At 49.7% G+C, this 27,777-nt stretch overlaps 1 protein-coding gene across 13 annotated transcripts; it reads left to right on the top strand.

The window, feature by feature from the left end:
* On the top strand, window positions 1-27,439 carry ST14 (ST14 transmembrane serine protease matriptase). 13 transcript variants are annotated; one of them, XM_038161545.1, is made up of 22 exons: window positions 111-388; window positions 1,869-2,008; window positions 3,732-5,045; window positions 5,482-5,647; window positions 15,967-16,126; window positions 16,349-16,476; window positions 17,033-17,103; window positions 17,509-17,669; window positions 18,082-18,117; window positions 18,392-18,629; window positions 18,759-18,898; window positions 19,297-19,394; window positions 19,882-19,991; window positions 21,322-21,452; window positions 21,709-21,813; window positions 22,828-22,935; window positions 23,313-23,426; window positions 23,609-23,737; window positions 24,100-24,286; window positions 24,947-25,221; window positions 25,525-25,661; window positions 26,185-27,439. In XM_038161545.1, exons 3-22 carry the CDS (start codon window positions 5,014-5,016, stop codon window positions 26,344-26,346), a joined length of 2,688 nt encoding a protein of 895 aa, XP_038017473.1. In that variant the 5' UTR covers window positions 111-388; window positions 1,869-2,008; window positions 3,732-5,013; the 3' UTR covers window positions 26,347-27,439. The 13 variants fall into 13 exon arrangements, with proteins under 13 accessions (XP_038017471.1, XP_038017480.1, XP_038017473.1 ...); XM_038161543.1 differs by lacking the exon at window positions 3,732-5,045 and having other exon boundaries at window positions 1-388; window positions 23,612-23,737; XM_038161541.1 differs by lacking the exon at window positions 3,732-5,045.
* The last annotated feature ends 338 nt before the right edge of the window (window positions 27,440-27,777 follow it).

The following is a 27,777-nucleotide window of genomic DNA, read 5'->3' as shown; positions in this document are numbered from 1 at the left end:
AGGATGCCCTCATAACCCTCTGAGCTCACCTCAGGTGTTCCTTTCAAAAGAATCATTAATTGGACATGTTTTAACATGTTGATCTTCATTTTCTTAATACCTTTGAAAATCCTAGCTTTTTTTTTAGTAAATGCAAAAACCTTGTTACTTGTTTGTCACATGGCAAACCTGAACCACCTCACAATAGACCCAATTCTTGTGCCTGTCACAAGTTGGGTACGTGGTGCCTGAGCTCAGGACCTTTCTGGCTGTGTGCTGTTCATCCTGTAGGATGGCAGTCTGGAATTCAGACTTTGCCCCATAGCCTAAACACTAAACACAGCAGTTTGTTGCAGAGCTGTGGGGAAGGGAGAATGTGCTGGTGGGTCCCTGCTGGAAACATGCTTTGGTATGTTATGTATGTAATTGCCAATCAAATCGAATCAATAATTTGCAAGAGCCAAATTATGATAAAATAACAAAGTATAAAATTTATTTCGCGATCAAATGACAAAATCTAGGTCAGCCACGAATCGGACAGAGTCTAGCCCGGGACTAGGCTCTGGGTGACACGCTACACAGCTCTGAGCCCTGGTTGCCTCAGAGTGGAGCGGCACACCACTGCGATTTTGAGTTCAGTTCTTATACTCTTTTTCTTGCCGCGGGCCAGGATGTCCTTTGTCCTTTTCTTAATCAAGTAAGTCCAAAAAGCTTCTCCGGTCCAGCATAATGCTATCAGATGAAGGATGGTCCAGCTCTCCATGTCTTGGGAATAATTCATCAACTTCTTGTCTTGTGCTAGACAGAACTCAAAAGAACCATGTTTGCAATACACAAAACTCTATGTCCGGGGAGATACAGAAGTCAAACAGTCTCTTACTGGAAATCTCTTACATGTTTAAGGGATTTCCCAGAAACAGATTACAAGCCTGAATGGATTTTCCTCAACTGTATTGTCCCCCTCCCTCCAGTCGTCAGCAGCGAGGTGTGCTGCTGATGGTGTAATTCTTTACTCAGCTAAAACCTCTGAAACTCTGTACTGCTGTCTTTACTTCACATGTAAATGTAGTTCTTCTGTGTGGTATGTATGTGTGTGTCGGCCGGTTTCCCAATCTTGTAGGCTGCTTTTCCTTGGTTTCTTAAAACATGCCCAGACAAGATTCCTCTTGGTAAAATTCAACTTCTTAATTCTTGTAACTATTTCTAACTTATTTGTATCATACTTCGCACTTATAACTATATTACATTCAATATAACATTTATTATTTTATGAATTTTGACTCTATTCATAACAGGTAGAAAAATGGTTTAATCCTGTACTTAGCCCCTTTGCAACTGACTCATCTCAATCTGAGGTTTACTGGACCCTAGTTATATGGATAGACCAGATGTGTGTAGATCCAGAGGTGGAAGGCTGGAATCATCTTTCTTGGGTTTTGAATTTCTCAATAAATAAATCTGAATTTCTCATCCCAAGACTGCATTTGCAGCTGCTGATCCCTCCAGAGGGACAATTCGTTTGACCTCCCTCCTGTTCCTGTACACTGAATCACCCTCTGGATAGAGCCATTTGGTCTTGTGGACTATTAAAGAAATTCTGCATGAGTGGTGCAAATTTGAGCTATTGATTATTTAATTTAGGGATGACACAGGTTACGTCAAGTGACCCATTCAATGTGGATTAGTTCATTTGGGCCTGGATTAATCTTGTACACGGCATCCTGCATTGAGGCCGGAATACTGAAATTCAATCCCTATTGAGTGTAAAATACTGAAGCCAGTATTTTAAGAAGCAATTTGTTTCCTTATGTCTGGAAGTGTTCACCAAACCAACCTGGTGAGCCTTGCACCCATATCTCCTAATGTTACTTTTTCTCACTGTCCTCCAGTTGCACCTGGAGCAGAATAAGTCACCTGCCAAACGCAAGATCCTTCAAGCAGAAACATGCTGGTCCTTCAGAGCTCCGGAACCACGTGGTTTTGCAATGACACTTAGAGAAGGTGCCAACCACATCCTGGAGGAGCATCAGTAAGTAGCTGTGCTGACCCACAGCAAGGCCATCAGGGCCTGGAAAATAGAAGAGCAAACCTGCTGCAGGTCACGGTGCTCTCCCTGCATGCTGACATTGCTTGAAGAGTTAACGGGGACTTGCAAGGTGCTGGCACTTTTTGGAACTTGGTAAGTGGCTTTAATGTTTCTATTTGTCATTCTGAAGCAATTTATGGAAACAATGGAAAATTTTTCATTTTGTGCTTGGGGAAGCAAGGGCTGCTTGATATTTACAAGACATGCATACAAAAATATGCCTCTATACATATAAAAATACGCTTGATTACTCGAAAAAAAAAAAGGAATTTGCACTGAGGGCTTTTAAACTGCTTAAGCAGTTTAAGTGCTTGTAAGTCAGCCTGTGGTGAGAATTATTCTTGTGTACTCAGTTATACCGTGAAATTATGGATATGAGACAGTCACAAGCCCTCTAGTCACTGCAGCTTTATGAATGACTGACCTCCCTTTGCACTCCCTTTGTGTAAGGAAGTAAGTTCTGTTTCACTGGCTAGGAATGTCCTGAGTACCTCAATGACAATCAGTAACTTGGTAAGCTGAGCTTTTGGGTCTGTCAGTGCTTCTGTACTGAGAGTGGCTTCCAACTTAGGATGGCCCCTGAAATGGCTGTGAAGGAGCAAAGGCTGTTATCTGTCCTGTCACTTTTATAATTGCAATGTTATATGCAGCCTCTGTACTTTACCAAAAAATCCTAAACTTAGCTGGGCTGTTGTTCCAATCTCTGCTAGGGCAGCTAGGAGGAGGGAACGTGTTAATGTGCAAAGCTGAGTATTTCCCAAAAAGCCCTAAGTACTTCTTTGGCAGAAAATTAGCACCCTGTTCCTTTGAAGGGCAACAGGAAAGTTTGGTCTGTTTTCAGGCAGTTGTGACCAGGAGAGCCCCCAGTCAGAGGGATGAATCCTTTGTAATTATAACTACAAAACTGAACTAGGCCTGGTTGATAGGATTTATTGTATTCTTATTTTTCAACTTGTGTTGAGGTGAGTCAAAGAGATGTGGGGAGAGTGAAAGGGCACGGTTTTCTGCTCACTTAGCAAACCCAGGCAGTCCTTCCAGTGGGAAGGAAACTTCCACTGACTGTGTATATGCACCTGAATTTTAACAGTTTTGTCAAGAATTGCACAGTTTGCATTAGGACTGGATTTAATCCCTGCTTATCTTTTTTCTGCTTTTTTATGCTCCAAGTCAAGCATCATAGAGAACAACAAGTGGGTGGGAACAGTGGTCCCAGTTCATAGATTCTCCAAGGGAAGTGCTCTCTTCTCTCAGGAGTTGAGATGGGTTGCAAGGTGAGGCAGGTTTCCCAACATTTCCCTGCCATCTGGTGGAAGGAATCCAAGGGCTGTCCTAGGAAGCCCTTGGGAGGCAGCAACAAATATTTGAACTTCAGAGAATTGCTCAGTTCACCAACTTTTCATGCAGTGAGAGAGATGTAGTTTGGATATTACAAAAACTCAAAAGACACCTTAATGCTAGAATAGATTGTTGTGAGAGGAGGGGAATTTCCAGACAAATATTATACCCAGATACTCTGCTTTTGGGGTGGAAGATGGACTAGAGCAGATCTGCAGGCATGATCCAGCCAGCAGAGAGTTCTAGTACCATCCAGGAGAGCACAGTTTGATTCTCACCTCTGCCAGACTAAGATCTGGGGGAGAACTCACAACCTGTTTTCCTGCTTTAGGTGGGCACATCAACAGTGTGTGCAGTGTCCAGCACCCTGGGACAGCTGGAACATCAGGCAGTTCTTTGTCTAAAAGACAACAGGAGCTGGACCATGAAACATCATAAACCCTCCCTACGTACCCACATCCCTGGTCCTGTGCACCAGCAAAGTGAGGGAAACAAGGAGAGTTAATGAAAACTTCAAGCTGCATGCTTTGTCTTTAGCTGTAAACACCGACACAAAGTCTGAACTTGTGGAAAATAAGGAGGCAGGGCAGGTAAGCTGAGGCTGCTCTGCCTGTTTGTAATAAACCAAAAATAAATGGGCAATTCCAGGGTATTGTCTGCATCTCTCTGCTTTAAGCTAAGTCAAGGCCTCAGTTTACACATTTGCAGCTCGTTTGAAGACAAACTTTACCTGACTTGGAGCCTTGGGCGTGCCCAGTGGTTTCAAAACACACGGTGCCAGAAACCAGGCAGTCAGGCCTGTCCACTCTTGCATTTACAATTTGGCTGGCAAACACTGCTGCTGCTGATTCAGAGTTCACAAAAGAGGTTCTCTGCTTTCATGACCTGTTGAAGAGCTCAAGAAGGAGACCTGACTGTCTTTGTAGTCCTGGCAGCAAGGTTACATTCTAGTGTTTCCTAGTGCTTTGTATTTCTTTGGGAGCCCCATGACTGACAGGTGGCTGACACCAGAAGCAGAGGCATGGGAAATGTCCCTCCTGGATTTTGTAACCGATTCTAGGAGCTGTCTGGGGCGTGTTGGAGGCTGCCCTTATGCCCATGTCATCCCTGGGATGGAGAAAGGCACTAGACCTCTTAGTTCTGGCCAGCTTTCCTGATCTCAGGAGGGCAAAGCTACTTCTGATCTCTGCCAAAATCATGTTTTGGGAGCAGGGCTCTCATTCCCGAGCTCGTGAGAGAAGCATTTGAGATCAGAGGAGAAGTTCCCATCCAAATGACACAGTAATCCTTGAACAGCTTTGGGAAGGGGAGTGTCACCTCCCTGTTCTGCCCCAGAGCAGCATGTAGCCAATTGAGGGAAACTCACTACACTTTTCCAGCTCCCATTCTCCACAGTCAGTAATTATTCCCGTGCGTTGCAGATGGAGAGGGTGACTGTGTCCATCCCCAGCGGTACCCAGCCTTGGCTCTGGGGGCTGCCTGTTCAGCTGGAAAGCACAGCGCTGCTGGATGACGTTTTCCTCTCCTCCCACTGAATCAGCCTTTTATTTACTCTTTGGAATGCAAAGTAACAGGACACCCTCTGAGTTTTATCTCTCTCCCAGTCTTTTGTAATGCTTTGGAAGTTGCCGGACCGGATTGAAATGTGAGATGGGGTGGTTTCAGGGTTGCCTGGCAGGAATCTGGGTGGGAGGGCACTGTCGCTGAAATTTGAATTTGGGAGTCGCGCTAGGAGTACAATCCTTGAGCCGTACCAGGGGAAGGAAAAGCCTTTGTCCCTGACTGAATCCGGCCCGTCGCTGGTGTGGATGGATGGTGCTCCTTTGCTAGAATTCCTGGCAACTGCCTTCACCAGAAGACTCTTCCCCCGCAGGCAGCCGGCCTTCATTCCTTATGTAAGCAGTTCTTCCCTTCTTTCACGTGCATGGCATTCCCAGGGCTGGGAGCTGATGCAGAAGGATCCTGCCTGCCCCGACAGTGTTTGCTGCTCCTGCAGCTGATCCTTGTCTGCGGTTCGAGCTCAGGGCGATTTAGCTCTTACAACTCGCACAGATTCTGACCAAGCCGGACTTGGTTCTCAGATTTCAGGGCTCGCCTTCCTTCCAAACCTCGGCTCTGCTCTCAAGATGCTGTTCTGGCTACACTGAGACACCGCGAGGAGGAGGCGGTGATAGCTTTTATTTGGATAAACTGGTTGCAGCGGGAGCAAACAGAAGCTTTGCGGGTGACTGCTGCCATTGCATGCGGGTGAGTGCCTTGAACTTCATGCTTTATTGCGTTTTCACCGTGCCTCGGCTGGGCTCAGCATCTTTTCAGTCAGACATGGAAGTCTCTCACCAAAAAAAGCACGTGGCAGACAGGTTGGGAATTGTTACTATATCTTTTGGGGCTGTACTACCCAGGAGGGGACCTGCTCCCACCACGGTGACTCGGTAATGGCTGCAGCACAGCCAAGAAGGAAATCCCTGTGCTCCAGCAACAGAGAAACCGTAATCCTGGTATTGAGGCCTCGAACCAGCCACCTCCCAGCTATATAATATTTACATTTTGCACATGTATTGCTTGCTGGCTTTCCCCACGGTGATTGTGCCCCCTTGTTCAAAGAGGGCTCATGAATTCGTTTGTAAAATGTCAGTGCCTTGAATGGCGGGAAACAGTGAGCATTCACAGCTCTGTGTCGAACCAGGGATTGTGGATCTTCACATTTTGCCCTCATCATCCTCATCCCTGAGCACGGGTGTTTGCCTGGCATCAGCCTGGAGATCAGTGGATGCGCCAAACAGGAAGAGCGTGTAGAATGTAGGAGCAGTGGTTCAGCTGGGAGCAGCTGCTTTGTACCCAAAATATGCTGTTTCACGGGGGTGTTAAGACAGGCTGCAGCCAGGCAGGTAAGGGAGTGGCTGTAAAAACAGCGCTGGGCAGGGCTGGCATCTGCGGGAGCGCTGAGAGCTCCTGACATCAGCAGCCTGACTAACACGGCACCTTTTCAAGGAGTACCTTAAATTCGGGCAGCATCAGCCTGACTAACACGGCACCTTTTCAAGGAGTACCTTAAATTCGGGGATGCTGCCTCCTGTGCCGTGTTCTGCGGTGGGTGGAATTCTGCAGCTGCTGAGGGGGCAGGGAAGGCGGTGATTTATGTGTTTCTACACCATAGCAGGGTCAGAGACCTACTTTTTTTTCCCCCCCAAAAAACACCTGCAAAAAGCCTGCAAAACTTCTGCTCTGCAGGAGACCATGTAGAGCAAGGGGAAAAAAAGGAAACTCAGCAAGGGATTTTCTGCGTGTGATCAGCAACTCTTGTTGTACCAGAACGAGAATTCTGGGCAATTTTAAGTGTTCAGGTGTTAAAAAAATTCAGTTTCAGGGCTGGGTGCAATTGGTGTAAAAAATTGGTGTAAAAACTGGTGTAAAAAGCTCAGCAGTGGGGTGGCCAGTTCAGCTTTTGATGGGCATATCGCATATTCATATGGACTGTCACATGTAAGATGGAGAAAGGAAGAACTTTTACGTGAAAAATTGAGTTTGATCCAGCTATTTTAATCCTGACTTGCTCTTGAATGTGAGAAACCTAAATATTGGAGTGTGTGTGTATGAATCATCTTTTCAAGAAGGGGTAAATGGTGAAGTAAGACTGAATGCAACTTTCAGTGTTACAAATTCTTTTAAACCTGCATTAGAGTGTTCTCAGAACTCCAGTTCCTCCTTTCCCCCTCTGTTTAATATTAAACCACACAGGCCCCAGGGGCTGTTGCAATGCGAGCATCCCCTGAGTGCCGCATTTGGGCGCACATGCAGTTTCTGCAGCACTGCTGTGTTGTTCACTTTGCATCTGGTCTCTGTTAGCCAAGAGAAAGCTCATTCCTACAGTGATGTAGCCCTGCTGAGGGCAGATTTCAGACTGTGGAAAGGGAATATTTTGCTTCTGAGTGTACCAAATGTTTTTGGGAGCATGAGGCTTGTCCCTGGGGTAAACTGTCTGCTCCTGCTGAGAGTGCCCTCTTTGCAGCGGGGTTTCATTGTGGGTTTTTTTTTTTTTTGTTGTCACCTGAGGAGGGATGAGACCCTGGATACACAAAGCTTTTCTTTAGGAACTGTGTATCTCTGCATGCCAGCCAGCCCTCCTACCGATTGCAGGGCAGCTTCTCTTGGTAGAAAGACAAGATTTTTTCTGGTTTCATTTGCTAAAGCAAAGCATGTGGATGAAGGATCTCTTGGATGATGCAGAGCTGATGCGGGGCTTTTGGGCACGGTGTTTTCCCTTATTTCTGAGGAGAGGAGAGGCGAGGCAGGAGCGGCACAGTACCTGCGGGGTGTTTCCGGCTGCCCGCACCTGCCCGGAGTGCAGGGAGGAGGAGCTGGGCGCCGTGCCCAGGCCGAAGCCACCGCGCCATGGCGGCCTGAGCCGCGCGCCCTGCCCTGGCCATGGAGCGAGGCCCCGCGGCCAACGGTGCCGGCGTGCGGTACAGCACCCAGCTGCAGGTGAGAGCACACCTGGGCGCGGGGAGCTCCCAGAACACCTCCCAGCCTTTGGCCGAGCTGCCTCGTCCTCTGCTCGTCTGGTTCCTTCGAGCCTGGTGGGTTCAGGGCTGCTCTGAATCCCTCAGGAAGGGGGGATTCCAGGTCACCCTTGGGTAAGGTCAGGAGAACCTGTTCGGGGGATGTGACTGAGCTCAGCAGAGCAGAAAAAAAAACCCCAGCTCTGGGGAAGTGGAGATCACCTGTCTGTGCCGGCTTTGGATCTCCTTGGTATTGGTGCTGCCGTTGCTCCGGAGGTTTTGGTTTCATCTTAAGCTAAGGGCAGTGGGGTTGTGAGTAAAGGTAAACTCCGTGCTAGTGAGCTATGTGCAGAGCCTGGCTCCAGGTTGTTTAGCAACAGATCCAACTAAACCTGTTCAAGCATTCTAAAGGCCAGTTTTAGCTGAGGGCTGTGGGGCTTCATTAATTAACCGCTGCATTATCGGTGTGTTCTGACACCTGAGTGAGCTTGGGTAGATCTTCCTGGCTGAGAGTCGGGCAGGGATGGCTGAGTTCGGGTTGCACCTCCAGAGCCTGTTTTGTGCCACAAAGCTGTTCCAAATACAGGGTTTTGGGTTAAAGCAGGACAGCAGCATTTCCCACCCTACCTGCAGGCTGTGTGGTGTCTTGTCTCCGAGGCCTGGCTTTAGTAGTTATTATCTCGCAGCAACGTAAGAGCTGCTGGTTCTGGCACTGATTAAAAAGCTGGGCTGCAGCAAGAAATTTTCCCTTGCCTCCAGTCCCACTGTCCAGTGTGTGCCATGACTGGGAGTGGGAAGGAGATGCTCTCACTGAAGCAGTTCAGCTCAAGCTCTTGTCCCTGGCCAGGCTGGGGTGACACCTGTGGGGCACGATCTTCCCTGCCTGGCTTGTTCTCCTGGTAGAAGGTAGCTTTGTGTTCTGATTTCTCTTTATGTGGGACTGAGGGCTCGAGCCAGTCCCTTCCCTGGTTCTGGATCAGTTTTCCCCCTGTGTCAGTTCAAGAGGGATTGATCTAATCCAGAGCAGCTTCCCTGAAGACAGTATCTGCCCTCCTGGCAGGAAACAACCCAAGAATTTTGTTGCCTATGGACTGTTGTTGGACTTGGCCCCTTATAAACATGAGAGTGGAGGAAATTAGTGGTTTTGCAACATCTTGTGTCTCCTCCTGTGCTGGTAAAAGGAGCTGCCGTAGTTCTTGGGCTGAGGAGAAGCTGCTGCTCTTCCTTGGAAAGGTGCAGAGAGTTTCCTTGGGGTAGTGGCTGGCAGGTGAGCTGCTCCTTGGGCCAGTTTGGCTGCTGTTGGTGCCAAAAGCAAACAGGGATAAGGAAGACACAATGAGAAAAGGGCTGAGGCCAGACCTTTGCTCAGCAAACGAAAGATCGCTCTGTAAAACCCTTGAGGGAGCAGCGAGAGTGTTTTAAAGGCCTGGCTGTGGGGAAGGTATCAGGGCAAAGGTTCTCCCCTTGCCTAGGGCAGAATGTATCATTTCCATCCAAAGGCCGCTGAGGACAGACTGGGAAATAATATGCCCTGCAATATCCAGGCCATGGGCTAAGATGGGGAGGGAGCAGCCAACAGGGATGGGTTTCACAGAGACTTTCCTGGTTGGAGGTGCTCCTGTTTTCCTTGCTGTTGGCTTCAAACATTGGAGATCTATGATCCTGATCCACCTCAGAACTGCAGGAATGAGTAAAGTGTCACAAGGATTGTGGAGGTTGAGGTCTGGGGCTCAGCTGCTTTGGTTAAGCTGCTGGAGGCAATTCTGTTTTCCATACAGTTCTGTCTCTACCAGGAAAGACATAGGAGTGATTTAAATGAGCTCTTTGCATCTGTAGCATGTTTCTCTGCTGCTCTTGGGACAGTGTGTTGCAAGGAGGAATTTCATGGCCCATAGGTACACAGACCAGGGCTGTAGAGAGCCTTTATTCCTAGCTTCTCCCTAAGATTTAAGTGTAAAATTCTCTACTACCACAGACACACAGAAGTGTGGTAGCTTTTTCTGAGCTGCTGTGATGCAGGACAGAGCTGCCCCGATCAGCCTGGATGGGACAGCAAGCCAAGCCTGTGCTACTCTTCAAACATTACCATTAGTTTCTTCTATAATAAACCTAAAGGAATTTGTTTTCTTGTATGACTCAGGGTGGTCACAAGACAATCTGCTGTAGAGGGTTAAGCTCAAACTTGCTATGTGAAATAGGTGTGTGGGACCTGTAATCTTTCATTATTGCACCTGCCCTCTGCACCTGGAAGATGCACAGTCTGGAGGACTCTGTCCTTGAGCTCTTGCCCCATATTCCCTTTCTAGTTTTGATGTCATCATTTTATAGCTTCATTGCCCTTAATACAGAACTGAAGGCGAAAAATAATGCACTGGCAAAGTTACTTCAGTGCTTTGCTGCCTGTGGTGGGGCAGCACAGCATGAATACGCCTTATGTAAACTTTGCTCCCATGTGTGCTGTTTCCACATATTTCTTACCAAGAGTAAGAAGAGAAGTGAGAAGATGATTCTTATCAGATCGTTTTCTAGAGGAGTTGTTAGGATTTGCAGCAAGTGTTGGTGCAGAAGTTGACTTAAGAATAGTGTAGCTGTACTTGAGCTACTTGGGTGAAGTGAGTTGCACATGCTGTTTACATTTGTTTTACTTTTTCCAATGGGTAACAGGCTGTTTTCCCTCATACCAGCACTACAAAGCTGGTGTGGGCTTTCAACGTGATCCAGGAATTCTCAGCTTTTGAAAATACAACTTTTCTGGCTCTCTTTGCCACACAAGCTCACTCTGTTGGTCTCATAAGCTCTGAACTGGCTTGCTGGCTATGTCCTGAGACTGTGGCCCAGTCAATATGTTTAATTCCTCTCGTTTCTCATGTGGTATTTGTTTTAGTTTTTATTGAACACCACCCGAGGCAGGTGTGGCTAAAAAAGGGGAGGTGGGAATTGCCTCTTGGATACACAGGCTGGGATCTGCAAGTTGTAATTACCCTCAAGAGTCTAACCATGCAGTCCAATGATTCTGCTTCATCTCTGACCTCCCTATGCCTCCTCCAGCCTGGCATTTTATGGGTTCCTTTTCTTGGTTGTGTACATTGGTGTCAGACAGTGACTTTTTTTGCTGTGAGATTTTATTTGGTTGCACACCTGCTCTTACCTTGTATGAACTGGGCAGCTTTGGCCCTGAGCAATCCTGTGGCAGACCTGCAGAATCTGGAATTGGGAAAGTCAAAGGAAGTAGGTAAATCTCATGTCTGGTGCTGGATGAACAAATTACCTGGTGTTCATAAAGGACGGGTGAAACTAATGGCCAGGAGCCCAGCCCTTCTGTGGGTCAGAGTCCTGTAAACAGATGCAGACACTGAGGGAGAGATGGAGCAGCTGTTTTGGAGGAGAGTGGAACAGTAAGGGGTTTGGTGCCTGCGACACATCACCATCTGGGAGTGTCAAAAAGGCAGAAACCAGCCTCTATGGGGGATGCTGATTCCAGTGGAACCCCTGCTTTGCACACATCATGCTGGAGAGCCGTATTCCATGGCATATCCCAGTCTTTCCATGACCCCCCACTGCAGGAGAATCTCTCTGCTTTCCTGTAAGATCTCCAGTGTAGAGCTGGTTCCCATCACTCCCTTGTGCCAGCTGAATTTCCTGCTGACAGAATTAGTCACTTCTGCATGTGGTTTGTCCAGTTGGACAGATCACAGTCACTGTCTAAAAATACATTGTGTAGCTTAGAGGAGGAGGAGGAGTGGGAGGTCTGCTCTCCCCAGGACTGAGCTCAGACTCTGTGCAGAGGAGCAGGAGCCCTCCAAGCACTCTATAAGTCCATCTATGTGCGCTTCTTTTCCAAGTTTCTTCATGGAGTTGGTACTCCAGGGGAAACAGAGGCATGAGAGAACTGGGGCAGTGCCTGTCTGAACTTTTCCCTGGATTGGTTTTGCTGCCACAGCTGATGCTGTGACCAGTGTGGGTCACACTCCCTGTGTGGGGAGCCTGGCCATACCAGCAAGGACTAAGTGAGGAGGAGCAGGAGGAAGTAACTGCTGCAGTGACTAAGGCAGAGAGAATATCAAGGGAGGTTTTCTCTTAATAATGTTTATTGGAGCAGTTTCCTTGAGAAGGGTGAGACAGTCAGACCTTGAGTCACTTGGGGCTTGAGACGGTTTCTGGAGGAACCATGGACAAGGTGAGACCAGTACGTGTTCAGCTCCTCTCTAGTTTACAGCTGCCACTGTTCAGAGCATACGAGGGAAATATACAGCAGCCGTCAACTAAAGGAGATTAACATTGCAGTTGTCTTTTTTTTGATTTAACTGTGATCTTTAAGCCTGTCTTACATGTGATTTCGTCTGGTTTCCATCTAGCTTAGAGAATGGTGACAGGGTATTTTTCCTCTCAAGTGTTGGGAGCAAAGGGGATGTGGAGCACAGGGAGTGAGAGGGACAGAGGCTGAGCTGCACTTGTGGGGCACAGGCTAGTCTGGTCCTCAGGTCAAACGGGTGATTATTGTGCAGAGTGTGGGCAGGGAGGTTTCAGCCTCTTAGAGTTCAGGACACGGGGCCTCATCTGAGACTTTCTGTATGGCCTGATTCATCATTCCAGCAGTGCTTGGGGGAGGCTTCAGATTCTTCACTGGGTATTGGGAAGAGTTTGCAGGAATGGCTGTTGCTCACCCAGGCTGTGATGGGTGACGGCTCTTCGCACAAGGGTCTGTGTTGACTGAGGAACATAATGGCATCCATAAGTTATGGGAATGGGAGAGGATGAGAGCTGGAATACAACGCAGAGGGTGAGGAGGGAAGGAAACCTCTTTGGATCATGCCTCCTATCTGCTTGTAGTCACAGGATAACTTCTGGCAAGTAACAGTGTCAGTGGCTGCTTGTGCACCTTGTACTGGAGGAAAAACAAAAGTAACCTTCCCAGAAGTCCCTGCACTCCCGTCACTTCTCCTGTGTTGCTGCTGGCTCAGCTTTGGAGCAAGGACAAACTGACGAAGGCACAGGCTTAACATTTTTCATACTGATTTTTTTTTACCAAGGAAGGCAGAGAAATTGCCTAAAGAAAGAGTGCATGGTGAGTTTTCCTGTCTAATTTCCTTTGTTCCAGGAGCAGTGCATTTGCCTGTGTGTGCTGGAGGCAGAGGTGAGCTCTGTTCCCCTTCTGATTTAATCACAGCCGTGATTTTCTCCCTGAGAGAGTTTTCTCTCTGCAAGGACACAATCTTTAGCTTAAAGGGGATGTTACAATACATCAGCCACGTTGTTGTGCAGTGTCATACAGCAGGAGCTCCTGCTTGCTGCTGACCCTTATTTTTTCTTGCAGTTTGGTGAAACAGAAGTGTATGAATTCTGCAGAGGGCTGAAGGTCCCCACAGCTGAAGAGTTTTCTTGTGGAAAATTGGTTTTCTTTGCAGTTCTTCCTCGCTGGCTCCAGGAAGTCTGGGGAAACTGATAGATCATTTAAGCGCCTGAGAATGTCTTATTGCCATAGGCTCCTGCAGATGTTAATAAAGAATTAAATACTTTGCTTACTGCCAACAGCAGCAATGTCTTGGAAGTCCTGAGAAGGGCTCCGCATTGTGAACAGCCATGTGGAGGGAGAGAGGATGTGTTTGCAAGTTTTGTGGCCAGTTTCTTCTCTTTACCAGGTTTTGGGGGAGGGGTTATTTCATGATTGGAAAACTGGTAGGAGCTAGTTTGGAATACAGTGTTAAAACTCCAGGTAGTCTTGACTTTGATTGAAGAATTTATTGATTTAGAATGGCTCTATGTATTTAAGCTTAATTTTGTGTGCCATCTGTTCCAAAGTTTCCTTGGGTTATATCTTCAAGCTTTTCCTGTATGATCAGAAGCCAAACAGGATTCAGAGCATTCCCCATGGGATTGTCGTCTGCAGCCCTGCTAGGTCTCTTTATTTTGGAGGTGGGTGGATTTTGGGAATGGAAACAGTTCTTTCTGTCTAGCCTTAGGCGGTAAAACTCAAAAATGAACGAAGGCTCCTTCCCTGAACCGCCAAATGATAAACTGGGAGGATTCTGAGAGCAGGTGGCATGAAAACTGGTGAGTTGCTCAGGTCTTGGTGGTCTTCTGGTGTTTGCAGAGGATTAAACTTAAGAGTCCTTGACAAAAACTCAGAGTAAGGTGCCTGCCACTTCCCTTTCTGTTGAGAAGGGCCCTGGGCAATACTGCAAGGAGGAGAGGCTGCAGTGGGGTGTGGAGGGTGGGAGGAGAGCACAGGCATTGGGTGAAGAAAAGGGCAAAAGAAGTGGGGGAATGGTTCAAGTGGGAGCTGGGCTTTCCTGCCAGGCAAGGCTGAGGAAAGATAAGATGAAGTACCTACTGGAAGTTCAGTGAGGAAATGCAGTGAAGATGGCTTTTTTTGTGTCTGTACAGCAGGCTCAGAGATCCCTGTGTTAGCAGGATCCCCTTTGCTAGTTGTTTTTCATAGAATCCCAGAGTGGTTTGGATTGGAAGGGACCTTAAAGCCCATCCAGTCCCAACCCCCTGCCATGGGCAGGGACACCTTCTGCTAGATCAGGCTGCTCCAAGCCCTGTCCAGCCTGGCCCTGGACATTGCCAGGGATGAGTCAGCCACAGCTTCTCTGGGCAACCTATGCCAAGGCCTCACCACCCTCAGAGGGAAGAATTTCTTTCCAGTATCCTGTCAAACCCTGCTATCTTTTAATTTCAAAGCCATTCCCTTGTGTTCTATCAAGCTATATCCCCCTTGTCCATATTTTTCCTGAATTTAGGGGCTTGTGACATTTGCATCAAATTAACCCAAGCTGTTGGAGTAGGTTTATGTGAGTGCTGGGCTGTGAGAGGACAGGCAGGGTTTGACCCTGTGTTTGTGGAGACAGCATTACCCTTCTGGAGCACAGGGCACATGGAAATGCTGCGCATTTGTGCAAGTCGGCACTTTGTGCCGTGTTGTCCATGCTGAGGTTACAGAGCCCAGGAAGCCACTGAATGCCTGCTAAGGAGAAAATGGGAAGGTGGTGAGCAGAAAGGTGAGGGATCCTCCTGTTTTGGGCCTTTGCAGCACATGCCTCCCAAGGGAGGCACAGATCGGAAGCAGATGTGGTGAGCTCTGGCCACACCACTACCAGTGCTGGCCGGAGAGGAGGTGCCAGGGTAGGTGGGGATCCAGGCCTCCACGATGTCCAGCAGTACCAATGATGCTGTGTGGGATCCTCGGAAAACATCTGCGTCTGCAGCTGTCCAGCCCTCCTCCCCGCCCCTGCAGGTGTACAGATACACAAGCAGGGCAAGGATGGAGGAACAGAACAGAAGGTGTGAGCAAGTGAAACCTTGGGATACCAATGGTTTTACAGCTGATATAGAGCTCAGGTTTTACAGCTGATACAGAGCTCGATGCTTCAACACATCTTCCACTTCCTCACTCAGCGCATTATGGTGACAGCAAGAGCTGTGTCATTCTTCATTCCTCTCTTCCACATCTTGTCCCAGGAGCATGGCTGCTTGTGGGTTGTGGGGATGTTTTGTGTGTTCTTCTTACTTTTTTGGTTTATTTCTTTTAATAAGTATTTGTGCTGGATGAGAGATTCCAAGCAGAAAAACAGGAGTGCTGGTGGCTCAGGAGGCCTGACAGAGAGCTGTCAAAATGTAAAGGAAGCAGCTTGATTTCTTCTATTAGAGAAACGCTATTTATAGCATGCTGTGCCCCATGAGCTCTGGGTGACACACCGGCACACAGCGAGCACTTCGTGGGGGTGAATTTTTCTCTGCAGTTTCATCTGCTGAGGCAGATCTTGGAGCTTGTGGGCTTGTGACCTGCCATGGTCACGGGAGGGTGTGTGGACTTGCCCCTGAGTTTGCTTGAACTCGTGACCTTATATTATGCCCAGAAAGGAATTAGGTGTGTGCAGAAAAGCAAAGAAGAAACCTTCAGGGTTTGTCCTGCCATGGCTATAGAGCTGCCGACACTGAGGTTTGCCCTCAGTGCTGCCGCATTCCTTGTCCCCAAACCTGCTTTAGGCTGCTCTGTGGCTGGACCTCCCCAAGCCAGGCTTTGAGAACAGCTTTCCCACTGTCCTGCCTTCCCTCCTCTCCCAGGACATGAACAACCTGGACGAAGGGGTGGAGTTCCTCCCTGCCATGAACTCCAAGAAGATGGAGAAACGCGGCCCAAGGCGGCAGGTGGTCGTTACTGTCCTGATCATTGTTTTTCTGCTTGTCTCCCTCACCACTGGCCTCCTGTTTTGGCACTTCAAATGTGAGTGTGACGTCTGGTGGGTGGTGACATGTAGGGTAACACCCTGGGAACGCATCCATCCACATGGAAAAGCTTTGTTACCCAGTGTTGCTTACATGTGCCCTTTCAAGCTCTGGAGACACCATTTCCACCTCCCTGCCCCAATTGCTGTCACTGAGGATCTGCTGTGACACCAGTCCCAGCTCTGACTGCCCTTTCTGACCCTGAGCTGTTCTCTTCCAGATAGGAACACACCTGTCCAGAAGGTTTTCAATGGTCACTTGCGGGTTCTGAACTGGGAATTCCTGGATGCCTATGAGAACTCCAGCTCTCCAGAGTTCAGTATGCTGGCCAAGAAGGTGAAGAGCACGGTAAGAGGTTTCTTGCCTCCTCCTTCTACAAGCAAGGAATTTTCCTCTTGCCCCATGGCCATGGGGATATGCCATGTAAGATTCCTTGGAGCTTTCCCTGCTCACTGTGTCATGCTGCCTGGGAGCAGGGACCTTCTTTGGAGCTGGATCTTGACATCCCAGCTCCAGCCCAGTGCCATGACATCTCCCAGTGCCATAGGAGCTGCCAGGGCACATCCCAGAATCACTGGATGAGTCAGGGCCAGGAACTGAGGCAAAAGGGTGTCTAAAAGAGGCTGAAGCTGTGGCTGGTCTTGCCCCTTCCCTCAGACTTGGGGATTCACTTCCCCCAGGGAAGAGTGGGTGAGCTGAGTCAGAACAGGCTGTGATGGGCAGCTCTGGGCTCTTCTGGGACTCTCAACTCTCCTTTCTTTCTTTGGCTCTGCAGATTCCTGCGCACAGGGATGCCAGGTATGTGCCCTGGTTTTCCTTTGCAGGCTTGAAGCTCTGTCTATCTTTAGCCTTTCCCTTTTCCTCACTTCTAGACATGCTGAACACCTCTTTTTAACCCTTTCAGGTGGAGGAGATCTACAAGAATCATGCTGATATTGGTCCTTACCACAAAGAGACAGTAATCACTGCCTTCAGGTGAGTGTTGGGCACTGCCTGAGCCCCATCTAGAATGCCAGGATATCACATCAGCCATTTACCCTCCTTCCCAGGATGCTGGGATGGAAGCACCCCAGTAGTCACCCTGAGCGACACAGGAAAGGGTGAGCAGTAAAAAGTGAACTGAAAATGCATTTTGTTTTCTGCTAGATGTCTTGGGAAAAATCAAGGTGTGGTGCAGTGAACTGCAGTGGGTGGTGCCTGGCAGCATTGAGAGAGACTCCTCAGGCTGGCAGGGGCCTTTGCTGTTTGCTTAACTTGTCATTGAAACTCTCCCTTCCCTGTGGCCAGGCTCCAAAACTGGCTAATCAAGTCGTCTGGCCTCTTCTTCTAGTGGTATTTGAGTCTGTCCTTGCCCTCATCCCACAATTACCCTTTCCACAGTGAAGGCAGTGTCATTGCCTACTACTGGTCAGAATTCCTTGTGCCCAAATATCGGGAAGAGAGCCTGGACAGGGCAATGGCTGACAAGCAGAGTCTGGTGCAGAGGTGGAACCCCCGCCTGAGAAACCCCATGCTGAAGGTGGAGTCAGTCATTGCTTTCCGTGAGTATTGGTTCCACTGTCCCTGGGCCTCTGTGTGGAATCAGGTGGGATATTTCTCTGGAAGGAGAAGGTGCTGGTCACAGCCCTCTCTTGAGAAAGCCACCCCTGAGGGTGTTGTAAGGACCTGGATGTACAGCCTAAAGGGGGCTGCATGGACCTGTTCCCCTTTGCTGAAATGCTCTATGTTCTCCTCTGAGCCCAGGGAAGAGGGACAAGGATGAGTTTTCCCTCTGCAGAGGGAAAGTTTGCTCCCTCAGCTCCCAGAGGCCAGGAAGGAGCTCTCCTGCCAGTTTGCAGGGAGAGATTCCACAAGTGATGCCAGATCAATGACAGTCTGAGGAACAACCTTGGCTTTGTGCCCAGGGATTTCCCATAGCCCAAAGGGTGATGTCAGCTCTGTTTTCTCCTGCAGCTGTGGACCCCAGCATAGCTCACTCTGCCCGGGACAGTAAGTACAGTTCTTCTTCCCTCTCAGTGGTCTGTTTAGGGTGGTGTTTCTCTTGCAAGATGGGGAAGGGTCTGGAGAGAGGTGCTCTGCATGCAAGGCAGACCCCAGTGTGCTTCTTGAAGCTGGTTTGGGTGGGACAAACTGTGGCACAGGCCTTGTTATCCAGGAAGAGCCATCTGCCCTGGGATAGCCTGCTGGAATTATTCTCTGCATCCCAGGGAAAGGCAGGGCAAGGCTTCTTTGCCTTGTTAACTGTTCCCTACTCTCTGGGCAGACAGCTGCATGTTCTCCCTTCATGCCAAGGAAGGGGAGGTCACCAGTTTCACCACGCCGGGCTTCCCCAACAGCCCATACCCCAACAATGCCCTCTGCTACTGGGCATTGAGGGCAGATGCCAGTTCCAGCATCAGTCTCACCTTTAAGACCTTGGAGCTGGAGCCATGCAGAGATGACAGTGACTACATCAAGGTGTACGACTCTCTGAGCCCTGTGGAGCCCCACGCCTTGGTTAGGTGGGTGTTCCTGTATGGCACCAAGTCCAGGATGATCCTGAGATGTCCTGCTCCTGCTCAGAGCTGAGCTGTGCTGCTTGAGGCTCCCTGTGCAGTAGTGCCTTACGGATTCTGTCCTTTGCTTCCTAGGCTTTGTGGGAATTATGCCCCATCCTATAACCTGACCTTCCTGTCCTCCCAGAACGTCATGCTAGTCACATTGGTTACCAACAAGGAGGGGCGATTCCCTGGCTTTAAGGCTGAGTTCTTCCAGCTCCCAAAGATGAAAGGTGAGCAGAGGCCTTGGCCTGTTTCCCTATGTCTCCCTGCCATGGGCAGCTGAACAGGCTGTGGGTGTGGTCAGTTTGTCAGGGATGTTTCCAGGGCTGGAGCACCTGGAAGCAGGTCACCTCTTGGCGCTTGCCTTACCTACGGTGTTCTTGACTGCAGTAAGGATGTTCCCCAAAGAGGCAAAAATGAGAATTATGTTGGATTAGACATGCAGATTGATGGAAGCACCTAATTGATCTCCTGGGTTCTCTCAAGCCTTGGAGCAGAGCTGCTCTCTCCAGAGAGTGACTTAACCATGTTGGAGACTGTTGCCACTGCCTCCAATGACAGCCAGCTGAGGCTTGGAAAATCCACATCTAAATCTCTAATTTGTTATTACCTTTGTGCTTGTTTTTAGCCTGCGGTGAGACCCTGAAGGGAGAGAGTGGCACCTTCACAACTCCCTATTACCCAGCACACTACCCCCCAGACATGGACTGTGTCTGGAACATTGAGGTGAGATGGGCCCTCTCTTTCCCTTAACAAGTCTTTCAAATGACCCTGGTCATACAGGACATGGTGCAAGGGAGCTCAAAGCAGCTGGGGCCCAGAGGCTCCAAGTCTGGCATGATTGAGGGAGCCTTTAGGAGCTGGGGGCAAAGGCAGAAGAGGTTGCAAGAGGCCTGAACCCCACAGAAGCCCATGAAAAATCCTGTAACTTCACACAAGGATGAGAGTGTGGGCTTTGGGACAGGCCAGTTACTGGCTGTTGACCAAAGGTCTGGCTTCTACCCCTCTGTATGCCTGTTCTACTGGGGATTCTGGAGCCAGGGTGACTTAGTGACTTTTATGAAGCTGTTTCTTTTCCTGCTGGAAAACTGACTTCCCCTTTTTAGTTGTCTTCTGTCCTCCCCCCAAGCACAACCCTCTTCCTGTGAAACTATTCCTTTTTCCTTGCTCCAGAAAGGAACATCCATCCCACTGACTGTGCTTCCTTTTGCAGGTTCCCTCTATAAAGAATGTGAAGGTGCGTTTCAACATGTTCTTTGTGCTGGAGCCTGGGATCCCAGTCAGCTCCTGCACCAAAGACTATGTGCAGATCAACGGCACAAGGTGGGTGTTGGGTGGCTGAACCCATGGGGTGGCTTCATTTAGTTACACAGAACCTTGTGCTTTCCTTAATCTCCTGTGAGAACAAGTGTGCTGGTGCTCTCAGGGCTGGGAGGAGGCAGGAGGGTGCCCGGTGTAGCAGGCACAGGGCCTGCAAGGCCTCCCTGGCGGTCAGCAGCCTAAGATAGCAAATGCCTAGTCATGATGATTGGACCAAAAGAAGCCACTCTCCTGCCTTCGGACCCTCTTTATCTCTCTGTAAGACCATAGGTCACTTTCACCTCGACCCTTACTATTGGACTGTTTCCTAAAACTCCTATACCCTATATAAACCCCTACTTTTGCCCAGTTTGGCAGAAGAGCTGTCACTGAGACCCTTTGCAGAAGATACCAATAAAGACACTTCTGTGGAACCTCATACAGCGCTTCCCCTCTCTCTCCCTGGGTCTGCCAAAGGCACTTAGCAAGCAAAAGAGCTGAAAATCATTAATGAGCTGAGAATCACTAAAGAGCTGATCTCACTTAAGAGGTGAGCTTCCTAAGATTGCCTGCGGCCCAGGAGCCTGCGTGAGGGGCCCGGACAGGGCCTTAACTGGACTTCTCTGTCTGGGACACCCATGGCAGCCGTTTTCGGGGAGCTGCCTCAGCCCAGGACTGCCTCATGATGAGTGGGGAGCCCCACACTTGGTTCTGTGGTGTGCTGCAGTTGAACTGCCTCCCAGATGCTGTGGAGCATCACAGCACACAGCTCATGTGTGGCAAGGCAGGAACATCTGGGGTAGGTTTGCTTGTAGGAGCAGCTCTCCATTCTCAGGGCACTCATATCCTGTGATGCATTTCCAGATGCATTCTCCAGCCTGGTACAAGCTGGGCCAGAGAGAAAACTTAGGATCTCACAGGCAGGTGATTAATCTTGTTTCACAGTGTTTTGGACAAGGGAGCTGACCCTGCCTCAGAGAGAAGGTTTCAAAGTCAGCACCTGCCTCTGCAGAGCTGTTCATGTACATGATCCTACCTGCCCATGGTGAGATAGGATCCTGCATGAGTCCAGTGTATCTGAGATCAGATACATCATGGGGCAGGAAGGGGTGTGGAAGAACTTGTTCGCAGTCATTCCTAAAGTCAAAAGTTGGTGTTTACAACTGGCCCAAACCTTCTGCCAGCAGCAGCAGAATTCGGACCCTGAGGCCCAGCAGTCTGTGCTGGGATCAGACCTGCTCCCTGCTCTCCTACCCCCTCAGCTCCCTGAGTGTGGAGGGAGATCAGGGACAGAAGGAGGTTTTCTTGGTGCTGACCTCCAGCCCTTTGACTTCTCTGTGCTCTCTCCCTGCAGGTACTGTGGGGAGCGCTCCCAGTTTGTGGTGGCCAGTACCACCAACAAAATCGAGCTCCGGTTCCACTCAGACCAATCCTACACAGACACAGGCTTCTCTGCGGAGTTCCTGTCCTATGACTCCAGTGACCGTGAGTTGAAACCCTGGGGCTGGGGTGGGGAAAATGATTTTCCTGAGATGTGGAGCTGTCCCTCCTCTGTGTTTACACTGCCCTGTAAACTGGGAAGCAGCCTTTTCCTGGGGGATAGCAGCATGCCTTGCTTTCCTGAAAACCTCATGGTCTTCCTGTTGTGTTCTGCTGTAAGCAGGCATAGGAAACTGCAGAAGGGATGTAGAGGGGACACCAAGAGGGCTCATGTGTGGTTTTGTCCCTTTCTCCCTCTCAGCCTGCCCTGGCAAGTTCACTTGCAATACTGGCCGCTGCATCGACAGGAGCATGCGCTGCGATGGGTGGCTGGACTGCGTGGACGGCAGTGATGAGAGGTCTTGTAGTAAGTCCAGCCTTGGTTTCTCTTTGGCACAGCATGGGAAAGGCCATGTGCCCTGGGGTGGTTAGACTTGTGCTGGGTAATGTGACTCAGTGCTGGCTGGAACCAGTGCTGCCACCTTCCTCCAGGCTGGAGTGAGACTCAGTGCACAATTTGGGATCCCTTCTCAGCCTAAGAGCTGTGGGCTCCTGCTAATCCAGCCCTCTCCCAGTGGCATCACCCTCTCTTTCCAGTTCCTCCCAGCTGGGACTGTGTTTTTTGTGTAATCCTGCTGGTTGTGGATTTGGCTGAGCTGAGTGGTGTGGAGGGACACATTTCATTACCCAGCTGGGCAGGCTTTGCAGAGCTCATCTGGAAAACCCATGGGACACACAGAGTGTGCAACAGGTTTTCCTCTTGGATTAGCAGAGCTGTCCTATAGTTAATGCTATTGTCTGGGGTGTGCAGTTTATTAGAGAGGACAGGGTGCCTTGGTTTGGGAGGGGCAGTCGTCTGGGGAAGACTATGCTGCTGGCCCACGATCCTGGTTTCTCAGGTGCTTTCCCACTGCTTGCAGCAATTGCTTTCCTTCAGTATTGCCTCTGGCTGTCCTGCTGTTGTGATGTCAGCTTCAGCCTCCACTGCCTCAGACACAACAGCTCCAAATGGCTTTGTTCTCCAGAGAAGTGGAAATACTGTGATGTGCTGAGTGTGTCGTGTATTTATGTACACGTGCACGGTCCCGAGCTGGTTGCTGGGGCTCCCAAGTGCTTGCACACCCACTGGGAGAGCTGCCATGGTGGGTGTGTTGCTGGTGACTCCACAGCTGCCGTTGGAGGCCTCTCCCCTAATTTCTAGCATTGGAACAGCCTTCCCAGGGGAGTCACCATCACTGGAGGTGTCCAAGGAATGACTGGACATGGCACTCAGTGCTCTGGTCTGGTTGACGAGGTGGTGATTGGTCTCAGGTAGGACTTGATGGTCTTGGAGGTCTTTTCCAACCTAAATGATCCTGTGATTCTTACTCTGCTCTTCCAGCCTGTACCGAGCAGCAGTTCAAGTGCCAGAACGGCTGGTGCAAGCCCAGGTTCTGGGTCTGTGACAACGTGAACGACTGCGGTGACAACAGCGATGAGCTACAGTGCAGTGAGTGACTCACCCTGCAGGCCCAAAGGGCTGAGGGCTCAAGCAGGCACACAGAAGGCGATGAGGGGTGATGGAGGCTCATGGGATGGAGGGAAGTGCTGTGCTGGAAATGAGCAGGCAAAAAAACCCAGGCATTATGAGTGCTCAACTGATACAGGTGAATGGGAACTCAGAGGAAAGAAGGATGAGCAGAGGTGTAGGAATAGAAAGGACTGATTAATTGAGTGGTGGTGTGCAGTTTGGAGAACAGATTGGAGACATGGTATTTTGGAGCTGCAGAGGCTTTACTTGTCTCGGGGAGGGGAGCTGGGCACAGCTGTGTGCTGAGGTGCTGCAGGATTCATTCCCAGCCCTCAGGAGCTGCTCTCTGTCCCCAGGCTGTTCAGCTGACAGCTTCAAGTGCAACAATGGGAAGTGTGTCCCCAGCACACAGAAATGTGATGGCAAGGATGACTGTGAGGACGGGAGTGATGAAGGCAGCTGCAGCACAGGTGAGGGTCGGCTGGAGGGTGACTGCCAGCAAATGCAGCCTCTGATGGAATTCCTTGGGGCTGGGCACCCTCATGTGTGTGTTTGCATGGGGTGTAAATGCTCTGGGGTTGGGCAGAAGAGTGGACTTGATGTGAGCTCCCCAGAACTGGGACTAACCCCTGTGCTTCCATCCTGCCTGCAGCAGGCCAGACCACAGTCCCCTGCAAGGAGTACACATACAAGTGCCGCAGTGGACACTGCATCAGCAAACAGAACCCTGAGTGTGATGGGGAGCAGGACTGTGAGGACCACTCTGATGAGGACAACTGCAGTGAGTGCCTGAGAAATGGGGGAGACATGGGATTCTGGGCTGGGCCTCTCAGAGAAACACCCCAGTGTAGCAGAGAGCCCCTGCATGTTTCTGTGCAGGAGCTTGATCTGGAAATATCCAAGCCACGTTCTTTAGTGGCCTGTGGGGTGTCTGTGTCATTCAGGAAGGCTTAGATGGGTAATACAGGGGCTTATCTTCCCTTTACAGAGTTGACCAGTAAATGTTGTAGCTAATTTAGCATCTGTGCAGAGATCAGCCTTTCCTGACATGTGTTTGTGATGTCAGATGTCCTGGAGGAACAGAGGGGAGATGTGGGATGGGAAGAGGAGAAACCAAGCACCCCTTCTCCTTCTCTGCCCTAGACTGTGGGCTCCGGTCCTACGTCAGGAAGTCGCGGATTGTTGGTGGGCAGAACTCAGACGTGGGAGAGTGGCCATGGCAGGTCAGCCTGCACGTCAAGGGCCAGGGCCACATCTGTGGGGCCTCGCTGGTGTCAGCAAACTGGCTGGTGTCAGCAGCACACTGCTTCCTACCACTGCAAGGCATCAGGTACTGGCCTCACATCCTGTGCTTTGAGGTATTTCACAAAATCACAGAATAAGCTGAGTTGGAAGAAACCCTCAAGGATCGCCAAGTCCAGCTCCTGTCTCTGCACAGCACCATCCCCAAGAGTCACACCATGTGCCCGAGAGTATAATCCAAATGCTTCTTGAGCTTGATGCTTGATCAGGCTTGATGCTGTGGCCACTGCCCTGGGGAGTCTGTTCCAGTACCTGACCACCCTCTGGGGAAAAGAGCCTTTTCTTGATACCCAACTTAAACCTCCCCTGACACAATTTCAGGCTCTTCCCTTTGGTCCTATCACTGGGCACCACAGAACAGGTATCAGAGTCTGCCCCTCTTCTCTCCCTCACACAGGAAGTTGTAACTGCAATGACGTCTCCCCTCAGTCTCCTCTTCTCCAGGCTGAACAGACCAAGTGCCCTCAGCTGCTCCTTTTACGGCTTCCCCTCAAGGCCCTTCACCATCTTCGTTGCCCTTCTTTGGAAGCTCTCTGATAGTTTAATATTATTCTTACATTGTGGCAACCAAAGCCACAATATTCCAACACTGACTCTAAGAGGCATTCCTCAAGGAAACTGTTTAAGGTAGTAAGTGATGCTGTCTCCAAGATGAGGTCTCACCCTGTGTTTCATGGCCCCCATGCAGGTATTCAGACCCCAGCCTATGGACAGCCTACCTGGGGCTGACTGACCAAGGTGACCGCAGCGGCCCCAACGTGCAAACCCGCAAAATCAAGAGCATCATCTCCCACCCCTTCTTCAATGACTACACCTATGACTATGACATTGCTGTGCTGGAGCTGCAGAGCCCTGTCACCTTCACGGCCGTCGTCCAGCCCATTTGCCTGCCCGATGCCACCCACAACTTCCCTGTGGGCAAGGACCTGTGGGTGACTGGATGGGGAGCAACTGCAGAAGGAGGTGAGCACTGGCATGTGACTTGGTGCTGCATTGATGTATTTTAAACAGGGTGCCAGGAGGAGCTGTGTCTGCCACATCCCTGGAAGCATTCCAGGCCATATTGGACAGGGCTCGAAGCAACCTGGTCTAGTGGAAAGTGTCCCTACCTGTGGCAGGGGGTGGAACAAGACAGGCTTTAGTCCTCTTCGAATTCAAACTGATCTGAGATTCTACAAGTCTTGATTTCTGTGTTTCTTGAGGGAAAAAACAGGCAGCTGTTTAAAAATGTGTATTTTTACTTAAGATGTTCCTCCATCTTGGTAGGCACGGGAGCCTCCATCCTGCAGAAGGCAGAGATCCGGCTCATCAACCAGACTGTGTGTAACCAGCTCCTGACAGACCAGCTGACGCCACGCATGATGTGCGTGGGGATCCTGACCGGTGGTGTGGATGCCTGCCAGGTAAGGCAGCACCTGGATTTAGTGCCGGTTATTAGGCAGGGAGACAGGCCTTTGCTCAGCCCTGCTCATTCTGGTACTTACACTTATATTTAAATTTTTAACATAAAACAAATCTGTGGGAATTCTGGATTCAGAAAATGAACAGATTACAATGGGCATCAGCAGCAAGTTGTGTCGATGCATGACTTACAACTCAAAAACTACAGCCCAAAACCACAGGATTTAGACTCCCATCTCACCAGGCAGGACATACAGCCATACTTCTGGCTGTTATTCAGAGTCTTATTTAGCAAACCAGGCTGCTTGACTAGTATTTTATAGCTCTTTGTTCTGGCACTGTGGCTCTTATTGCCACGCGTAAATATTTGTTTCAGGGAATGGCCAAAAAATTGTAATGACAGCTGACTTAGACGGGGATTTACTGATTGATTATTTCTTGCTCAGTTTTTGTGATTGACATTAACACTGTGCATGAGAGTGATCTAGGGGGGTGGTGCTTATGCTCCTGTGTGGTTCTGTGCAGGGAGACTCTGGGGGGCCCCTGGTCAGTGTGGAGCCCAGTAGTCGGATGTTCCTGGCCGGCGTGGTGAGCTGGGGCGATGGCTGTGCCCAGAGGAACAAACCTGGGGTGTACAGCCGGCTCACGAGCCTCCGAGATTGGATCCAGGAGCACACAGGCCTCTAGGGATGGATCCCTGCCTGGACACCTCTTGGACAGCACTGGCTGGAGACATTTGGCAGTGCCAGCCATGCACAGCCTCTACTGTGAACTTCAACCCTCCCTCTACCTCGCTTGCGAGCGCCTGGGACTCCATGTGCAACCAGAGCTGATGGTTTGGTGTAGCCCTTAGTCTGAGAAATCCATGTTTGGAGAAGTGTCCCTTGGGGGGGTAAGCTAGTACAGCTCCCAGGAACAATTTGAATGAGCCATCATTCAAGATTACATAGAGTAATAAACTTAAAAAAAAAATCAAATTAAAAAAAGAGTTTGTGTTTAGAGGCAAACTTTATTGGACAAGTTCAAAAACAAGGTTTCAGCATATATCCTAAGTCATGCATTTGTTTTCAAACAGCCGTCCATATCCTTTCTCTGGTGTTCAGCCATAGTGGGGTTGAAGGGAGGTCTTACCATAGTTTTGGGGGGATTCCCTTTGGAATCCCTTTCTTGTCCCACACCATGGTCTCCTCCTTCTGTCCTCTGTCCAGCTCTTCTTCTGGCATGGCCAAATCCAGGAATTGGGGGCCTGAAAGAGAGATGTTGGGCTGAAACACCACCACTCACCCTGAGGGAAGCCACGGGCAGAGCACAGAGCTATCACTCACCCCAAAAAAGCCATGGGCAGGGCTCAGACACTATCACTCACTGTGAGGGAAGCCACAGGCAGAGCTGCTGGCACACATGGAGACCTAGAGCCATTGGCATCACTGCATTGTGCCTTAACATCATACTGAGCTGAGCTCATGCAGCTTCTGCTGAGCCCCAGGTGCCTGGAATCACTGTGAAGAGTGCAAGGGCTGCACTGAATTCTTCTTGGAGTGCTCCCGACAAGGACAACGCCAGTCAGCTGTGCACACCAGCCTTACACCTATCTTACTTTTGTAAAGAAAAATGTGACTTGTGAATGTGCTGATTTTCTTCCTTTTTCCTCTGTAGTCTGTTCCCGTCCCAGCAAAGCACACTCCAGCTGAGTTAGTCCCTTCCTTACCTGTAAATACATTGTTTTGTAAAACTCTCAGAACTGAGATGCTGCAATAAACTGGGATATTTTTTAATACTATGGCTGTGTAGTTCTTCCTGTGCTTCTGTGCAAGTTTTCCTGAAGCAGAAACCTGCAGCACAGACCCCCAGTGCTAAGGGAGAAGCTGAGCCTCTCCCAGTGAAACACTTCACTACTGTTCTGCACAGCAGGGCCACTGTGTGGAGAGACATGGAGAGTCTGGGCAGAAATCTTCACAAGAAACAGCTGTAAGGGCTCATAGGAGGATGGTTTGTGCCTCAGCCTCCCTGCAGAGTTAAGGAACATTCTGAGATCTGTGCTTACACAATGCTACAGCTACACAAAAGGAAGCATTTACTGTGGTCATTCTCTTGCCCAGGGAGCATCAGCAGTACTTT

The sequence above is a fragment of the Motacilla alba genome, chromosome 24, assembly GCF_015832195.1.
Source record: "Motacilla alba alba isolate MOTALB_02 chromosome 24, Motacilla_alba_V1.0_pri, whole genome shotgun sequence".
Lineage (NCBI taxonomy): Eukaryota > Metazoa > Chordata > Aves > Passeriformes > Motacillidae > Motacilla > Motacilla alba.
This window is presented reverse-complemented; position numbering and strand designations above follow the sequence as displayed.